This window comes from Haemaphysalis longicornis, unplaced genomic scaffold (assembly GCF_048455015.1).
Source record: "Haemaphysalis longicornis isolate Haplotype H1 unplaced genomic scaffold, Haemaphysalis longicornis Haplotype H1 scaffold_15, whole genome shotgun sequence".
Lineage (NCBI taxonomy): Eukaryota > Metazoa > Arthropoda > Arachnida > Ixodida > Ixodidae > Haemaphysalis > Haemaphysalis longicornis.
Window position 1 is genome coordinate 6,040,554 of NW_027526257.1, and position 17,999 is coordinate 6,058,552.

The 17,999-nt window shown below is 47.7% G+C and overlaps 1 protein-coding gene across 2 annotated transcripts; it reads left to right on the top strand.

The window, feature by feature from the left end:
• Positions 1-8,160: 8,160 nt before the first annotated feature.
• On the top strand, positions 8,161-17,454 carry LOC144165786 (uncharacterized). Of its 2 annotated transcripts, none has more exons than XM_077695559.1 (5): positions 8,161-8,456; positions 10,155-10,316; positions 12,690-12,842; positions 14,077-14,193; positions 16,901-17,454. In XM_077695559.1, the coding sequence occupies exons 1-4, from the start codon at positions 8,450-8,452 to the stop codon at positions 14,187-14,189; spliced, it is 435 nt and encodes a 144-aa protein (XP_077551685.1). In that variant the 5' UTR covers positions 8,161-8,449; the 3' UTR covers positions 14,190-14,193; positions 16,901-17,454. The 2 variants fall into 2 exon arrangements, with proteins under 2 accessions (XP_077551685.1, XP_077551686.1); XM_077695560.1 differs by having other exon boundaries at positions 8,163-8,456; positions 10,176-10,316.
• Positions 17,455-17,999: the final 545 nt, after the last annotated feature.

Here is a 17,999-nt window from a genome sequence, read left to right on the forward strand (position 1 = left end):
CTGTCTCAGGCTGTCCAACGGGTGATCCTAGAGCATGTTGCCGAGGCGATAGGTTCTGTACGACAACCGCCAGTTGCGCCGCATCCATTATTTCACCAGTAGCCGCGCCGGTCGCACCGCCTGTCGTGTCGCGTATTGAAACACACTCGTCCCCCGGCTCACCTACGCTTCCGTCGTCACACGACCGCAGGTAGCATCATTCCCATTGTTTCTATATCCCGCGGAGCAGCCAGCAGCGCCGTATGCTCCAATGGCACTTCGGGCCCCGAATCTCTGGCGCACCGCCGACAGCCGCACACTCTGTTTCGCTTGTTGACTTCCGGGACATGTGGCACGTTTATGTCGCCGTCGCCCCAACCTCCCGTTAACTCCTACCAAATCCCAGCCTATGATTTCAACCACCCTTCCCTCCCGCTACTTCTAGCGCAACCCCAACTTCGTACTCAGCTGACCAGTCGACATGCACGCCTTCAAGTCGGCGTTCCCTTTCTCGGCGTCGCCACTTAGTTTCCCGGGTGCGCCCACGTGTCACCTCCCAGCTGAGAGAAACTAGCAACGCAGTTCCAGAGACAAGAACTGCGCAAACATTTAACGGCTCAAGTCTTCCGCTTTCGCCTGACAATGTGATTAATTTAGCGTAGAAGATGTTCCCGTATTCGCTCTTATTGAAACTGGTGCCGCTGTGTCTGTAATCCTTGAAAGCCTTTCCCGTTCCTTGAGAAAAGTCACTACTCCGCTCTCTGGCCTCACCCTTCGGATCGCGAATGCTCAAGACAAAACCATTGGCCTCGTGCACCGCTTGACTTACAATACAGGAAAACGTCTATATCATTCAGTTTATCGTTTTGCCTTCCTATTCGCATGATATCATCCTCGCTTGGGACTTTTGGTCACAACATCATGCTATCATTCGGTGTGGTCACAGTGATCTTGACCTTTTCCCGTTTGACGACACCACTATAACCGAACGTTCAGCCAAATTGATTCCGATCAATGATATCGACATTCCGCCCGGCAAATCTGTGCTTGTTTCCGTGTCTTGTGACTGTCGGACGCCACCATTTTCTTTACGCTGTCGACACTCTTCAGCTGCCGCAAATGTTTGCCTCTACCTTTCGCCGGCATTGAAATTCGCTCTGGTCTCTGTTACGATACTTGTTTCAAACGCGGAGTCATGCCCCGCCATATTGCTTCGCAGTCATTGTCATGTCCACTTTGAGACAGTTGAAGATCATCTCATCATCGACGTGACCGAGAATCCTGCATCTCTGCACATCGTCGCGCTTAGTCCTACTCTGAACTATGACTCTGATGTCTTTTTACATTCCAACGACGACGCTTTAGCTCCTGCGCAAGATGACGAGCTTCTGTCTCTTCTACACCGCTTCCGAGACTCTTTCGATGCCCAGCACGTCGCTTTGGGCAGGGCATCCAGTGTTTCGCACCATATTGACGCCGGCTCCCACGCACCCCTGAGACAGCGACCATACCTTGTGTCGCCAACTAAGCGCTAACTCAATGATGAGCACTTCGCGGTCATGCTCACGCGCGATGTGCTGCCATCTTCGACAGGCACCTGGGCCTCTCCCGTAGTACTTTGACAAAAAAGACAGCTCAGTTCGCTTCTGCGTAGACTACTGGCGCCTCAACAAGATCATACACAAATACGAATATCCGCTTCCTCGCATAGATGACACCCTCGATTGCTTTCAAGGAGTCTAGTTCTTCTCCTAATTGGATTTAAGGTACGGCTATTCGCATGTTCTTACGGCAGAAGCGGATCGTCTCAAAACAGCCTTTGTCACACCTGACGGACTATACAAATTCAACGTGATGCCGTTTGGGCTGTGCAATGTGCTAGCGACCTCCGAAACAATTATGGACAACATATTGCACGGACTGAAGTTGAAAACATGCTTGTGTTACTTAGATTACATAGTCATGTTCTCCCCTTACTTTGCGACGCATCTTACCAGACTCGAACAAGTGTTGAACTGCCGAGCCTCAACAGGCCTGCAGTTAAACTTGAAGAAATGTCGGTTTACGGTTAAAAAACTTACTATTTTAGGCCACGAAGGACCCAAAGACTGTGTCCTCCCGGACAAAGGAAAACTTCGCGCCATGGTGGAATTTCCTAAACGGACGGGAATGAAACAACTTCGCAGCTTTGTCGGCCTTTGCTCTTAATTCCAGCGCGTTGTCCACAATTTCCCCACCATGATTGGGGGTTTGACGAAGCTCCTTGGTGGTAACAACGAGATCGGCCATTGGTCACCCGCCTGCAACAAAGACTTCGATATGTTGCGCTGCCTTCTTATCTCGCCACGGGTACTACGACATTTCGATCCAAACGCTCCCACGGAAATTTATACCGATGACAGTGCTGTAGGCCTGGGCGCAGTAATAGCGCAACGCAAGAACGGATTCGAGAAGTGCGCCATGGCTTACGCCCGGCGTACACTTACAAATGCAGAAGAAAACTACTCCGTGAGCGAGAAGGAATGTTTAGCAATCGTTTGGGCTATTACCAAATTTCGCCCGCACCTCTACGGTCGGTCATTCGACGTAGTGACGGACCACCACGGCCTTTGTTGGTTCCGTTCACAAAAGGATACCTCTGGCAGCCTCGGTTGATGGGCTCTACGGGTGCAAGAACATGACATACGGGTTGTATACCGGTTCGGGTTCGTTGGTTCGGATCCCACCTGGAGGGCATTTTTTCTCCACTTTCTTTCTTTCCAAACTATCTGTTTCAATTACCTACCACATCCTCCCCTTTGCTTTCCGAGGTTTTCTTGACTGCCAACCCTTATTTCGGTCTTACTTTCAACGAACTTTCCTACATGCATAGCGAGGGCCTCTGTTCTGGCAGTCTTGGTGCCATAGGGAATTTAGGAGGGTTCAACGCTGGTCGACCACTGTCGACATGTCTTAGACACTCGAGTCAGGGCCCGGGGGTAAAAAGAAGGTCCCCTTCACCCCGAGTAGTGAGAGTGGCGCTGGCTACCACCCCAAAGCACAGGAAACAAAAATACCTAACATAAATACCCAGAAAGTAGAAAGAAATATAGCCCCGCTGGTAGCGTAGTGGTTATCGCACCAGACCGGTCTTCTGGGGTCGGGGGCTCGGATCCCACCTGGCGGGCATTTTTTCTATGCTTTCTTTGTTTCTTTACAAATTCTTTATATGTTTCAATTACCTACCACATCCTCCCCTTTGCTTTCCAAGGTTTTCTTGACTGCCAACCCTTATTTCTGTCTCACTTACAACGAGCCCCTAATTTCCTATTCTGATTCGCTACATGCATAATGAGGGCCTCTGTTCTGGCAGTCTTGGTGCCATAGGGAAATTAAGAGGGTTCAACGCTGATCGACGACTCTCGACATGTCATAGACAGTCGAGTCACGGCCCGGGGTTTAAAAATAAGGTCCCCTTCGCCCCGAGTAGTCAGAGTGGCGCTGCCTACCACCCCCCAGTGCACGAAACAAAAATACCTAATATAAATACCCATAAAGTGGAGGGGAAATACGGCCCAACTGGTAGCGTAGTGGTTATCGCACCAGACCGGTATTCTGGAGGTCGTGGGTTCGGATCCCACCTAGCGGGCATTTTTTCTCCATTTTCCTTCTTTCTTTCCAAACTCTTTATCTGTTTCAATTACCTACCACATCCTCCCCTTCGCTTTCCAAGGTTTTCTTGACTGCCAACCCTTATTTCGGTCTTACTTTCAACGAGCCCCTCATTTGCTATTCTGATTCGCTACATCCATAGCGAGGGCTCTGTTCTGGCAGTCTTGGTGCCATTAGGAATTTAAGAGGGTTCAACGCTGGTCGACTACGGTCGACATGTCGTACACACTCGAGTCAGGGCCCGGGGGTAAAAAGAAGGTCCACTTCACCCCGAGTAGTGAGAGTGGCGCTGGCTACCACCCCCAAGCACAGGAAACAAAAATACCTAACATAAATATCCAGAAAGTGGACGGGAAATATAGCCCCGCCGGTAGCGTAGTGGTTATCGCACCAGACCGGTATTCTGGAGGTCGTGGGTTCGGATCCTACTTGGCGGGCCTTTTTTCTCCGCTTCCTTTCTTTCTTTCCAAATTCTTTATCTGTTTCAATTACCTACCACCTCCTTCCCTTTGCTTTGGGAGGTTTTCTTGACTTCCAACCCTTATTTCTGTCTTACTTTCAGCGAGCCCCTCATTTCTTATTCTGATTCTGATTCACTATATATATATATATAGACCGAGAGAGAGAGAGAGAGAGAAAGAGAGAGAGAGGAAGGAAACGTCCACCGCCCCCCCCCCCAAAATGCAAACTTCCTATCAATAATTTCAGGTGTCAACCTTTGCTTTCTTTTATTGAAGCAGTCAATCTGCTCAACTCGTGAGTCTCAGAGGACCGGGTACCCCATCCTTCTCGGCTCTTTCAGGCTTCGTTCCTGACAAAAGGCGAATGTTTTCCGCAATTGCTATATCGGTATTCGCTTCAGACTCTTTGGATGCTGCTACAATGAAGATGGCTTGCTTGTATGCTAGAAGTAGCTTCAAACTGGCGTCCTGCAGGCTTTTCAGTCCGTCGCGCTTGCTTCTTTCTTCACCTACGTGCGCCCTAAGGTTACTGTATGCTGACTCCTTCCGAGATGCAACGTTCTTTTTTTTTAGTTCTTGATCTTTCCTCCTGTGCTTCACGCCATGAAGACCGATTCGCGCTTTCGCAGATGCGGCTGTAGGCAGCCTTTCGGTCAACTTCCAGGGTCTCTTCTATTCCTCATGGCAGAGCTTCAATCCCCAGCAGGTAAATCTCTGGGTTTTGTTTCTTGCAGCGCTTTTTCCTTGGAAGGCGGGCCTGCACTACCTTGCAGATACGCTATGTGACGGCGGTGACCAACGCAGGTCCGTTCGGACGCGGGCTGGAACTTGGTGAATGGGCGTAATTTTTTTTTCAGCACCCAACAAACTAGCGCCTTTTTGCGCCAAGGTAAACAGCAACGAGGGTCCAAGGGCCACACTAGTAAAAAGCATCAGAGCTGGTATATGAAATGTGCGGAGAATGTGGTGTACGAAATCCCATGCGGACGCGTTTGCTTAGACAGTGACTTGAAGATGCGTATATCAGTGCCTTAGAGAACATGCTTGCACATAAGCGCACAGGAACGGGCAGAAATTTTACAACACCTTACAAGAAATGTGAGAAAGTGATTGCCACTCTAGTATGGAGGCGAGTCTGTCTTAGAAACGCCTCTGGCACGCTCGATAATTGGAAATTTAATAAGAATGAAAGTCTGTAACTGGCATTCGGGATTAACAATTCGTGACCCAGTCGAAAATGTCAACAGGAATACGACAGAAACCCAACAAGAATTCCTGTCGTACGACACAATTTCTGTAGTTACGACAGAATTCCTGTCGTTACGACAAAGTTTTCTGTTGTTACGACACACATTTCTGTCGTAACGACAGAGTCAATCTTCTCAACGACAAACATTCCTGTAGTCCCAACAGAACTACCTGTCGTCACGACAGCCATCATGCTGTCGTGACATAGCCAGCTGTCGTGACGTCTGTCGTTACTACAAGACTACGGCAAAAATGCTGTAGTAGCAAAGCTGGCTGTCGTGACGACAGAATCTTGTAGTAACTACAGAGGCATAAATGCTGTCGTGACGTCTGTAGTTGCAACAGGACCACGACAAAAATGGTGTAGTAGCAAAGCCGGCTGTCGTGACGGCAGATTCTTGTCGTCACTACAGATGCGGCTGCCGTGGCAAAATATGTCGCGATACATGAATCTGTCTACACAACAGCCAACAGTCGAACAAGATAATTCTGTCGTGGGGACAGCTTTGCAACTGCAGTTGCAAAGCTGTTATGTGGTTATTTCTTGCGATGAAAGATAATATTTTTACCACTTTCCTGCTCACAGAATCAACGACGAAATGAAACTTCCAATTTTAAAACCGGGGACGCGGGAGCAGAATTGAGTTTACTATTTTGCTCGCTGTAACACGACGACTAACAAAATAAAACACACAATATCGCCCTAAACCCGACGCCGCAACTCACAGCCAATAAAAAAATAAAAAGGTGCGAACGCCCAAGAAGTTTCTTTCCATAAAAACCAAATTGTACGTGAGAAAAAAAAGCTGAAACCAAACTCCACACCTACCCACATTGTGGCAGCAGGCGAACAGGTGAAGCACCAATGACAAAACTAAAAGAGAATCAATAAAGCAGCCACAATAAAGTCCTAACCACATGGACGCGAAATCACGCGTCGCGCGATCGTCGGCGTCGTTCGGCGTCAACGCGCGGGCCCTCAGGAGAGGGCGAGCAACCGCATGAGACCGGCGAAGTCGCGCGCCAGTAGCTGCGTCAGCGGGCGTTGCTGGACGTCAATTGCCATCCTGTTGAAGTCGTTTATGAGCAGTTATTATCGATTATTGAACTGCAATTATCAAGACTTTAGCTTTAGCAAAAAAGAAAATCACTTGGCGTATTTATTCATTGCTATATAAGTATGTTGGCAATGTATCTCGAGTCATCATGGTCAAATCTGAACAAAATAAGATAGGATGATAAACGAAGACGCACCTCGCAAAACTGCTTTAGTTGCTTCTTGATTTACCCTGCATGTTATGTACCTAATGCAGGTGCATGAATTCAAAGTGTAAGCAAAAGTAATTTCAGCGCTGCCTTGGTACTGAGGTTACCGTCGAACGTCATTTGTAGGTTAAAAGGCAAGGTACTCTGGCACCCTGACTGTACCCTGTAAAAAAAAAACTGATCAAACCCTCGCCGAAAAAAAAGGGCTTTTTGAGGATTCGAACCACGGACTTCAAAACGAAAGTCCGACACTGAACCCCTCGACCACACAAGGAAACAGGAAGGCACAGAGAATTCGGTGTACCAAACGAGGCTGCCCACAAATAGTGTCGGATGTGTTTTGTTTTTGTCGTGTTTGAGAGACTTGAGCAGTGGTAACGCTTGTTTCTTGCGCACCGATCTTGGAGCCGAGGACGATAATGCTAGTGCTACGAGCGATGTACCCACAGGTCCCTCATTTGAGTCAAGAAAAGCTATCGCACATCCCCGGTCAGCGCAAGCCACGGGAGCTACGAATGGAAGGGAATGCGCCGCTAGAATTCTGGCGTTGATAACGCTTGCTCGTCACGCACCGATCTTGCAGACAAGCCACATTATGCTTATACTGGATGCGATGTAGCCAGAGCTCCCTTATTTAAATCGCAGATCCCCGATCTCCCCGTTGAAAGCCGAACAAGCCACAAATGGATAAGCGCTTGCGAACAGAAATAGCTGGCAATTTGTCTCAAGGCAACCGATTACCGCAAGTTAAAAATAAATCGATTGTTTTCTGCTGAAAGGAATGCCCCCAAACCACGCGAAGACGGACGCTGTCGCCCGCTTTCCGATGCTCTCTCGCGCTGCGTCGACGCCGATATCTGGCGAGCGTAGACATCGGCGTCGCTCGGGCGTCAGCTCGCGTAGCCGTGCATTTCTGGCGACGACGTCGACGCGAGAAAACGCCGAAAGTGCTCTGCATGTGGTTGGGCCTTAAAGGAGCCATGAAGAGAAAATGCAAGTTGGTTTTATTCGAAAGATTTCGTGTTTTATAGTGCCCCCAGCGCTTGTCCGGATACAAACGGTGCTTTATTCACTGAGAAATTAAACAATTTAGGTTAAAATTTTGATTTTCCCGCTCAATCGTGCGTTTTCGCGGTCCCAAGTGACATAACAGGAACCGACCGCTCTGCAGCCTAGAGTACCTTCATTCACGCATCCGCCGTACACTGCAAAAAGAAAAGAGAATCAGCGCACATACTATGTAGCCGAGCACAGTGCAGAAACACGGTGCAGAAAATGTGTGTGCTATGGTGTGACTGTGAGACTGGTGAGACTGTGATAACCATGGAGGAAGAAAATTTGTGATAACACATGAAAGAACCGTGCTGAAGTTGGAAGCTGCTATCACTGGTTAATACAGTGCTAATTTTTATCAAGAGGTTTGTAACCCGCTAATAAATTATGTTCATTATTACAACCAAAATGATTGAGTTTTCATGTATCGCTTCATCGGCTTCATCTTCTGGCATCAACCAACGCCGCCTATATAGGCCGACTGAAGCCGTAGCCAGCCGTAGCCGCAGCCCTCACTGTTGCAACACACATGGCAACGCACATTACGCCGCGTTTCTTTTCTTGCGCTGGTCGATCGTTGTCGTATGCACGTAGTGTGACCGTGTAACAAAGCGTAACCGTGTAACGTTTTCGTTCAGTATGTTTTGGAAGATAGAAGAGAAGTCGTTGGGCTTACGGACGAGCGTAGTTTTTTTGTGGTGGACGTCGACGACTACGAGCGTGGCGTGGGAAGTGTTTTGGCTCGGCGACAGCGAGACGCGGGAAGATTATTCGACGGCACCATCGTTCACATGACCGGTAAGTGTTCTTACCCTTAAATTGTGCATAACAGTGTCTGAGCGCTTTTTAGCAGTTTTACATCTGCCACTACCGCAGAAAGTAAGGAATGAATATCGGCATGCCGGCTGTGCCGTCGGAAGGCGCGGAGATCCGCTTCACAGTATATGGCGCCGACGCCGAAGAAAATGGCTCGTATTACCACCTTGCACATTTTCCACGTAACACGCTCTATTCAGGACTGTGCTGGCTACCAGTTAGTCGGGTTAGGAATTCATCTGCATTGTTCGTGTCGGCGTCGAGTAGTCGCCAAGCCACATTCTCACGTACAGTCGGCAAAAGGCTTTAACGCGCGAGCGGCGTGCTCCGGAGTGCGCGGGAGACACGTAGTGATAACGCCTGGTTTAAGATAGGTAGAATGTGTGCATGCGAGGCCCGTATCAGCGCGATGGCTGTGTCCCTCCTCGCTGCACCCGTCGCCTTGGCTTCCACGCCTTCTTTTACCGTAATAAGCGCTGTGTGCCTGCGCTGCCACGCCGGAAAACAAAACTGGAGATTACCCGCCTTAACGCTCGTTGTGCGAGTTTTTCGTCTGCGTTAGCCTTGGCGCACAGCTGTTCATTGCGTTATCGTTCCGCCAATAGCTGCATGAGTCCCTTGAGCGCCACTGTCCGGTTTCAGGGCTCGGCTTTGCATGTCACTGCTGACGGGCTCACGCCACAATACTCAGTGCACTGTGCAAGCGATCACGGCCCGATATCTAGTTACTAGTTGTCGTGTGTAGTAGGTGTTTTTTACTAAGTTGTATTGCGCATATTTGCATTCCTTCCCACCTGCAATGTTCCCATGTATGTGTCACTTCAAGTGACTTTTTTTGCACATTCTCTTCTTTTTCTCTTTATTTGCTGTTCCGTTCTTTCAAAGTTCATTCAAAGTTTGATGTTCCCTTACAGTTCTGTCGCGACACTCACCCTTTGTTACCCCCCTTACACAATGCCCTGCAACAAGGGCCTGTAAGGTATTTTTAAATAATAATAATACTATAAAACACCGGCAGCGATGCGTTTTCTGCTATTGTCGTTCGTTGTCTCGCATACAGGAAAACACTCCTGTCTAAATTGTGTAGGGCGCCGCAAAAAAAGCGTTGCGCGTAGTTAAACGCAGCCAACGCTCTACTACCAATCGCTCATTTCCGCTATTGTTTCCCGGCCCGGCAGTGCAGGCAGCACTTCTCACGACGAAAGAAGGTACGGAATTGAAGGCGACGGGCACAGCGACAAGGGAAAGAACCGTCGCGCTGATGCGGGTCGCGCATGCTCGCATTCTACCGGTGTCAAACCAGGCGTTCTCACTAAGTGTCTCGCGCGCAGTCTAGAGCACGCCGCTCGCGCGTTATAGACAAGCCTTTTGCCGACTGTACGAGCTTCGAAATCGTGGTTTTTCTGTGAAGGCCGTCTTGCCAGCAGCCACTGCAGTAATGTTATTTGTAAATGCTCTTATCGAACATGACGCACATAAATGCCAAGGCGCTAGAATAGCCACCGCTTTCAGGTATGTTTATTAGGGGAAGTCAATATTTGCATGAAAGTGGACCTCATAACTATCATTAAACACCTGTAAAATGACACTGAAGTGTGCTTGTTGCTCTAAATAGGTGTCATTATGGTGGACGAGGCTCGGAACAAGTATGGCATGTTATCTCTTGACCTCTCATTGCAGGCAGACAAAAAAACTGTGAAGGCAGAGAAAAGATCAGCGAAGGTCGACATCATTCTTCGAGCTGCCGCAAGGGACCAAGACCCTGTAGCAGTTTTAAGGAAGAGGGTCGTGCAATTGGAGGCCGAGATGCGGGGGCTGCGATCACTCAACATGGAGTGGCCGGCAAGTTCTTTTCACCAGTGCGTAAACAATGCTCCATCTGTGTGCATGGCTTCTTATCACTATTATGAGCTAAGCAACGTACCAGATACTGCAGTTGCTATCATGCTTATTTGGCTGTAATGTCAACTGTTGCAGGAATGTTTCACTTCCTCAAACATGTGGCATTACCATCTAAGGAGCCTGCAGCCTGATTGAACAGGTTCCTTTCTTTGGGTGCGTGAAAACAAAACTGCCCTGCAGCACGACCTTGTCACGTGGCTTCTATACGAAGATTTTGAGCTATTGGTTTATCTAGTTGCTAGCCATGGCCTTTTTGCAGGCACTGCATAAATTACTGCCCGTTGAAAGTGCTTCACTCGCTGTAAAGGATTTTGACAATGAGATTGTTTGGAAGAGAAGGCCTAGTAAAAAAAAATTCATAAAACTGCAATTCCAGTGAAAGTGTAGGAACACGGCAATGCTGTTTTATGTTTTGTAGCAGACTTGCTAACAATGTGACTATGAGTGGGCAACACAACTTATTGCTCTATATTTTTCATACAGCCCCAACCCTAAAAGTGACTTGTTAGTCTCATAAAAGGACAATCTGCACCTATGTAGAATGACTTGTTTGCGATTTTGTGCGTGCTGAGAATGGTATTGACCAAACTTTAAATTCCTTTAAAAGCGGAGCAATTTATTAAAGGCTGTGGCTAGCGTTCCGTCCAGACGGAACGATATACAAGTGCTAAAGTTCCATCGAGACGGAACGGGGCGCTGCGGGTTATGCTTCCGTCCAGACGGAATACGTCTGAGCGCTTAGCGTTCGCCGGCGTGAAATTTGTACAGTTCCGTCTAGGTGAAAGGAAAACCGGCTGATTAGACGAAGTGCTGCGTCTTCAGATTTGGTGTAGGCGTTGTGCTTCGGATAACGGCAGCGTTGTACCGGGTTCGATTCCCCCCGAACATGCTTGTTTTTTTTTTTTTTTTTTTTTCCTTTGCGTGGTTGAGCCAGCGTTTTGCAACAGTTAACTTCTTGCCCACTTTGCAATTGACGCGGGGAGAGCAGTCGGTCTTGATTTCGCACTCCACCGGCTGCTCCGCTACCGCTCAATAGAGCCAAGGCCGACGTGTCCATCGCCAGAGTTCCGATCACCTCTAGTTCGTAATGGTGATTCGTAACGGTGACTCTAGCTAGTCAATGAGCAGAAGTGGTTTGACCGGTAGGGTAAAAATCTACAAAACTCAAGAAAGGCGATCGGACGGAGCATTTTCTGCCCGCGAAAATGCGCCGCGCACGCCACAGGCGCGCTGACGCTGCAGCGGAACCACTGGTACGCTGCGACCGGCGCGGCCAGTGGCAGGAACATGGCGGCGGCTTCGGCCGCGAAGTGGTGTAGGGAAACTATGGTGTCGGGAGCACGAGCGACCGCTCAAAATGCCGCTCAAGACATGCACGAAGTTGCTTGAGCGGTAAAGGAGCTTATAATTTTGGGCGAGAACGGTACTACAAAACATCATCCGCACAGCTAGTGAAAGCGCCCATGCAGTATCTGCCGGGGTGGTGGCCTAAAATCTCTGGCGGTCTATGCTGGCGGAGCCAGCCGGCTGAGTCGAGCGCTTCGAAACTGCCGCCATGAGGCGCGTGCCTCCCCAATGGCGCAAGTCGCAGGCTCCTCCCACTGCCGCGCGCGACGCGCGTCATTTTCTGAGTGAGGCAGCTAGAAGACGCGGGCGTCAAAAAAAAAACCCGCTTCACAACAAGCAGCGAGGGCAGTCGTTCTTGATATTTACCCAGCTGAATGAACCGCTTCCGCTCATTGACTAGCCAGAAGAACCGTTAATACGTAATCACTATTACGAACTAGAGGCGATCGGAACTTTGGCGATGGACACGTCGGCCTTGGCTCTATTGAGCGGTAGCGGAGCAGCCGGTTGAGTGCGAAATCAAGACTGACTGCTCTCACCGCGTCAATTGTAAAGTGGCAAGAAGTTAGCTGTTGCATAACGCTGGCGCAACCACGCAAAAAAAGAAAAAAGAAAAACCAAGCATGTCCGGGGGGAATCGAACCCGGTACAATACTGCCATTATCCGAGGAGCAACCCCTACACCACATCTGAAGGTGGAGCAGGGCGTCTAATCAGCCGGTTTTGCTTTCATCCGGACGGAACTGTACAAATTTCACGCCGGCTCCGTCGGGACGGAACGCTAAGCTCTCAGTTGTATTCCGTCTGGAGGGAAGGATAACCCGCAGCGCCCTGTTCCGTCTGGACGGAACTTTAGCACTTGTATATCGTTCCGTCTGGACGGAACGCTAGCCACAGCCTTTATTAAAACTGATTGCCTGTACTGCGTATTGTTTTAAGAGTGCAACACTTTTTCATGTGACTCAGGCACCTCTCCAGGGAGTGAAAAGAGTGGACATGGCCTGCAGCTCCCTGCCAGCATGAGCCCTGCAGAACCACCAGCACCCGACACCAGCTGCGCCAGCACGAGCCTGGCGGCACTACCAGCACGAGCCCTCTATGGCGCTGGCTGTGAAGAAAGTAAGTGTTTAACGCTTTCTTTCTGTTAGTCCCAGAACTTGGCTTGTTTTTGCTACTGTAGAAAGTAATCGTTTTCTAAAACATGGGGTATGTTCGCCAAACAGGGTCACGTAAGACAACTCCAAAGCGGCGGACTGCTGTGCAGCTACAACAAGCATAGTGTGCCCAGTACCAACAGCAGTGCTCATCAAATTTCTATGCTTATGTGTATTTTGTACTTTTATTGTTTCTCGCACCATTCGTACGGCTGTAAAATGAATATGCATTGCATTTATGCGCAAATAGCTCATTTGGAAAGCTTGCAAGCCGTACCTAATTTGTGTTTGCTTTTGCCGGCCTCAGCCAGTCGCACAGCTGGGCACATGGGATATCTAGGTTCTGTTGCGGGAAATGAGCTAGTGGGTTGCATGGCCATTCCCTTTTTCCTTACTTATATAGCTTATTTGGGGATGAAAGTGGTGTCACTATGATTTTAACGTGGCAATCTTTCGAATGAACCAAACTTGTGATGTGTCTGCATGGCCCCTTTAGCTGAAAGTTTTACAAGCTGGCATATACTTTTGGAGAGAAGTTTTATGAGTGTAATGTTATGCTCTGCAGTAATATAAATGATAAAAGCACCACTTTTTTAGCACGGGGAGCATTCGTTTTACTGCGAAACAGTCTGTGTTTCAAACCCCCCCCCCCCTTTGGGTTTTATTCCAGTGAAGCCATTTTCTGCTCTTGTCGTTTTTGCTAAGCACACACATATAAGCGGTTGCTGGTTTACGCGTGCACATGTGGGGACAAGAGGAAGGAGGGTAGGTCGTGCATGCAAAACTATAGGTTTCACACCCTCTTACATGTGGAGCCTTACACATGGATGTCGAACAGCCAAATGCGACCTGTCTGGTGTCTTCTCTGGTCGAGCAAATTGGGTTGTGTGCTACGCACACAGTAAGGGAAACAGACAGCCCCATGTTTGTTTTCTAGAATAAAGCTCTAGTCTGTCCAAGTTTAATTCAGTAAAACGACTGGTAAGTATACTGCCTTGCAAATTATGAACAAACGTGGTTTGTTTCGTGCACTTCGTCGACTGCGAACGGCTTCGAAGCTCATCTATGTGGAGCCATTGTGTTTCGTTCTATGAAATGGCAGAGGTTAAAAACAAAGTTTTGGCAGTCTAATTTGCAGTCTTTTTACGTTGTTTGCCATTGTCTTGCATTACATGTATTGTTTTGTTCTATTGATGCAGATCCCTTCTGGCACTACCTGCAGATGAAGGGCTGCGAACCAGGGGACATGAGCAAGCGACACATGCTGCTAGCGAGATATCTAGCACGAGGGTCCGTGGATCTGCACCAATAAGAAGGTACATGTTTACTAATTTGGTTGCTGGAAACCTAGGCCAGTGTCTCTACTGTTTTAAAGGGACCCTGCAGCACTTGCCATCGACTTCTCGGAATGTAGTTTGGGGTAAAGTCTATTGTCCTAGAAATCGCCCTTCCAAGAATTATGAAAAGCCCTTTACTGTCACCGAAACTATGCACGATTAGAAATCGCGCATAGTTGTTCTCTCTCAACTCGACTGCGGACAACGCAACGAAAGCTGTGTGCTCTCTCCTGGAGAGGGGGGCGGCTTGCAGCGTTCTCTTCGGCGTCCTTGGACATATCATAGGCTGGGGAGTATTCTCTGCAACGTGGGGGAGGGGGGGAGTAAATTCTGGTTTGGTGCCACAAAAAAGCAGGCATGGCTGCCTGCTTGCAAGCGCGCGCTCAGGCTGGTAGAGCGTTTTTGAAGCAATAAGCAATTGTTGCCTAGTGGTCTCGTTGAAAGGAGAGTATTGAGTTTTTCACTCAAACTCCGTGCGCACTCAGCAAAAGAAATGCCGAACGGCGCGTGCATGTTTAGGCATAGAAGAGATTGGTACACAGCGCCGATGACGGCGAATCCTCACAAGAAATGTGAGAAATGAGTCGCAAAGTTCACCAGCGACAGCCAATTGAACAGCCATGGCCGCAATGACGTCATTTAGGCCATGCCAAGAGCGAAGAGTGCGCGGTTGGTTTTTCCCCGTCTTTCGCGATTTGTGTGCTCACCGCTTCACATGGACTGGTAATATTTGGCTCAGGTATTCCTGGCAGTGTAATCTAAAAATTGTGCAGGTTTACTGGCACTGTTTAAAGAGTGTTCCAGGGTCCTTTTAATCCAAAATGGTCAGTTACTGAAACAGAGGCATTTTTGATTGTCTGCATTGATAGTTTGTTTGTCTAAATTGACACGGCAACTACGCACCTCGACTGAGAAGACTGCAGTTCACGCTGCGCGCAAATTTTGCATTAGGGAGTATCGGCACTTTTTCTTTTTAATGTGTTTAATTTGCTGAACTTTTATCGTTGCTTAACTTTACTTAGAGATTTATGAGCTGGCTTATATATAACTCTTTGGGGAAAGTTTTATGAGTATGATGTCACACTGTAGTAATTTAACTCTCGTTAGCACTGGAAAATTGACCGATTTTTAGGGGTCCAAGAAAAAAATTTTTTCTGCAAAATCATTGGTAAGAACTAATTAAGATAAAAAAATTACCACGCGTGGTGCCCGTGCCATGCGGTGAAGTCCAACCTGCGTTTCAACATGGGCAATTTTGGGTGGTTCCCTGGAAGAAATCTGGCGATTTGACATTATCAGAGGCACGAATGTGTCCCCGTGTGACGTAAAAACATTTTGTCAGTGACTGACTGCATTTACAGCCAGCACAGTATTCGGGACAAGCACGCGATGCGGAAAAACATGCATGGAGTTGAAAACGTAACTCCGTGGTTGATGCTTGTTGACGTTCACTGTCAGTTATCGCTAAAAACAAACTTGCGGTTTATCATCACCTTCTGACTCGCTATTGTAGCATTGCTTACAGAAATGCGGTGCAATGCGCTAAAATCGTGCCCCGCAAACTTTGCCCAAGTAGCTGTTGTGCGATAATAAAGATCAGCACTATGAGCCTCACGCATTGCAGCGCACCTAACATTTTTGAAATGAAACAGTACAAAAGGTATTGGAGACTCCATCCGAATAGACATTTCAATTAAGGAGCAGCACTAGACCTCTGGAGATACCCTTGTATGGAAACGAAACTGGCAGGCGGACAGCTGGGGGTGTGTAAAGCCGGTTTGAAGTGCTCTTTTCGTCGGAACTGATATCTGGTGACTGGGCGTTATCTTTTGACTTGCATCGGAAGTTCTTATTGCAGAAAACGTTTTAGGGTGGGGGGGAAATCAGGAGTGGCATGCTTTTTTTTTTGTGAGGATGTTTAGCGGATGCTCAAGGCACCATGGCAGGTAGGCTTGAGGTTGAGTAACTGCAGAGTAACACTAAATATGAATTTCGCGATGCAGAAACAAAACCGAAACTGTTGTTAACTGTTTGAATGGTCCTGTGGTAAGTAGAACTACAACACAATAAGAACAATGTGCGCAAAGGCAATAAGACTGCCTAAAATCGTGAAGTAACTTTGCAAACGGGCACTGCTTGATATTTTCAGCCGATTTCAGGGGTTATTACTGTGTGACTGCAAACCTGACGTTTAAAAATTATCATCTGATTCACCCTTCATGCCCTGATAATAAAAAAACCAAACGCTGATGCAGAGTACCTACGGTTGGCATGCATTGTTCTTTAGTAGCAGTGACGTGCAAAGACCACTCCCCTTTCTGCACCCATGTGATACAAATGCATGTCAAAAATCACGTTTTTGTTGAAAAATGAAAACAAAACTGATTTTGAAAGGACATTTTCTGAGCTAAGTCCTAATGGCTTGACTTGTTCCAGAATTGCCAGGAACGCTGTGGAAAGGGGCTTGCAAGGTATCGTTTAAATTGAACGTTTTTGAATAGGCACAGTAATGTGAAAAGCTCTTTATCAGCAATAGAGAGCACTTCTTATTGCTCAGCATGCAGAAGCGTGTTTAGCGCGCAGTTTAAGGACACAGTATTAGCAGTATGATTTTCAGTCTTTTTGTGCTGCCTGTCATTGTCTTGCATCAATGTTCGTTTTTTATTTTTTTTTTCTATCGATGCAGGTTCCTTCTGGCATTACCTCCAAGTGAAGGTCTGCGAGCAAGCTGAAATGCACAAGCGCCGCAAGCTTCTGGCTAGATATCTCGCGCAGAATTTCGCTGATCTGCGCCGATAGGAGGTACATGGGCTTGTTTGCCAATTTGGCTGGTGTGAACACCAGAGCCAGTGTCTCTACCGTTTTAATACTAAACAGTCATTGTGAGAAATGGCGGCATTTTTAGTGGTGGATGTAATTTGCAATGTCGTTTTTGTGCTTCATGAGGTGTGCATTGATAGTTTTTTTGTGGCTTTCTGCAGCTGTACAATTCATTAGTGGCAGCCTGTAGCTATTGGTGGCTTTTCCCTGGGAATGTAGTGTGTTTACTATAAGGTTTTTGCAGCTTCAGACAACTTTGCAGCGTTAGAATTGAGCGGATCATCCATAATGTGTGTAGTTAGGGACGGTGCACTTTCAGCCTTCGGCAAGCCAATTCTAATGGTACTTGTACTTGTTTTTTCGAGCCTGGAGCTGTGTGTGCATGAAGGAAACTAAAATAAAATTTTTGTATTCTCTTCAGTTTGCCTGTGCATGGGCTCGTGGCATATTTGGGCTGTCTTAACTGTTCACTTACAATGGACAGCCCAAATACAGTGCTAGGCTGGATTCAAAAATACTGATATTTGCTGCAACAGAATTGTTATGAATGCATTGTGCGACAGGTCAGGACTGCAAGACGCCAGGAATACATAACACAGCATCAGGACTTCGACAAGACAGGCATGATTCTCGCAGTAGAGCATCAGAACTGTGACATACTACAGGATTACTACAGGACTACGACATACTACAAGATCACTACAGGATTACTACAGGGCTACGACATACTACAGGATCACTACAGGTTTACTACAGGACTATGACATACTACAGGATCACTACAGGACTACAACACACGATAAAACAACAAAATTGCTACAGGAATACTACACACGACATATGTCAGAATGACGACACAACACGACGACTGTATGACAAGACTACGACGGTACGACTGTACGACACGCAAAAATACGACAAACGACGTACTACAGAAATTTTTCTGTTGTCATTTTCGACTGGGG

Coding starts and splice junctions, on each gene's coding strand:
- LOC144165786 (XM_077695559.1), top strand. Junction 10,317..12,689: donor CACTCAACATGGAGTGGCCG/GCAAGTTCTTTT, acceptor CATGTGACTCAG/GCACCTCTCCAGGGAGTGAA. Junction 12,843..14,076: donor TGGCGCTGGCTGTGAAGAAA/GTAAGTGTTTAA, acceptor CTATTGATGCAG/ATCCCTTCTGGCACTACCTG.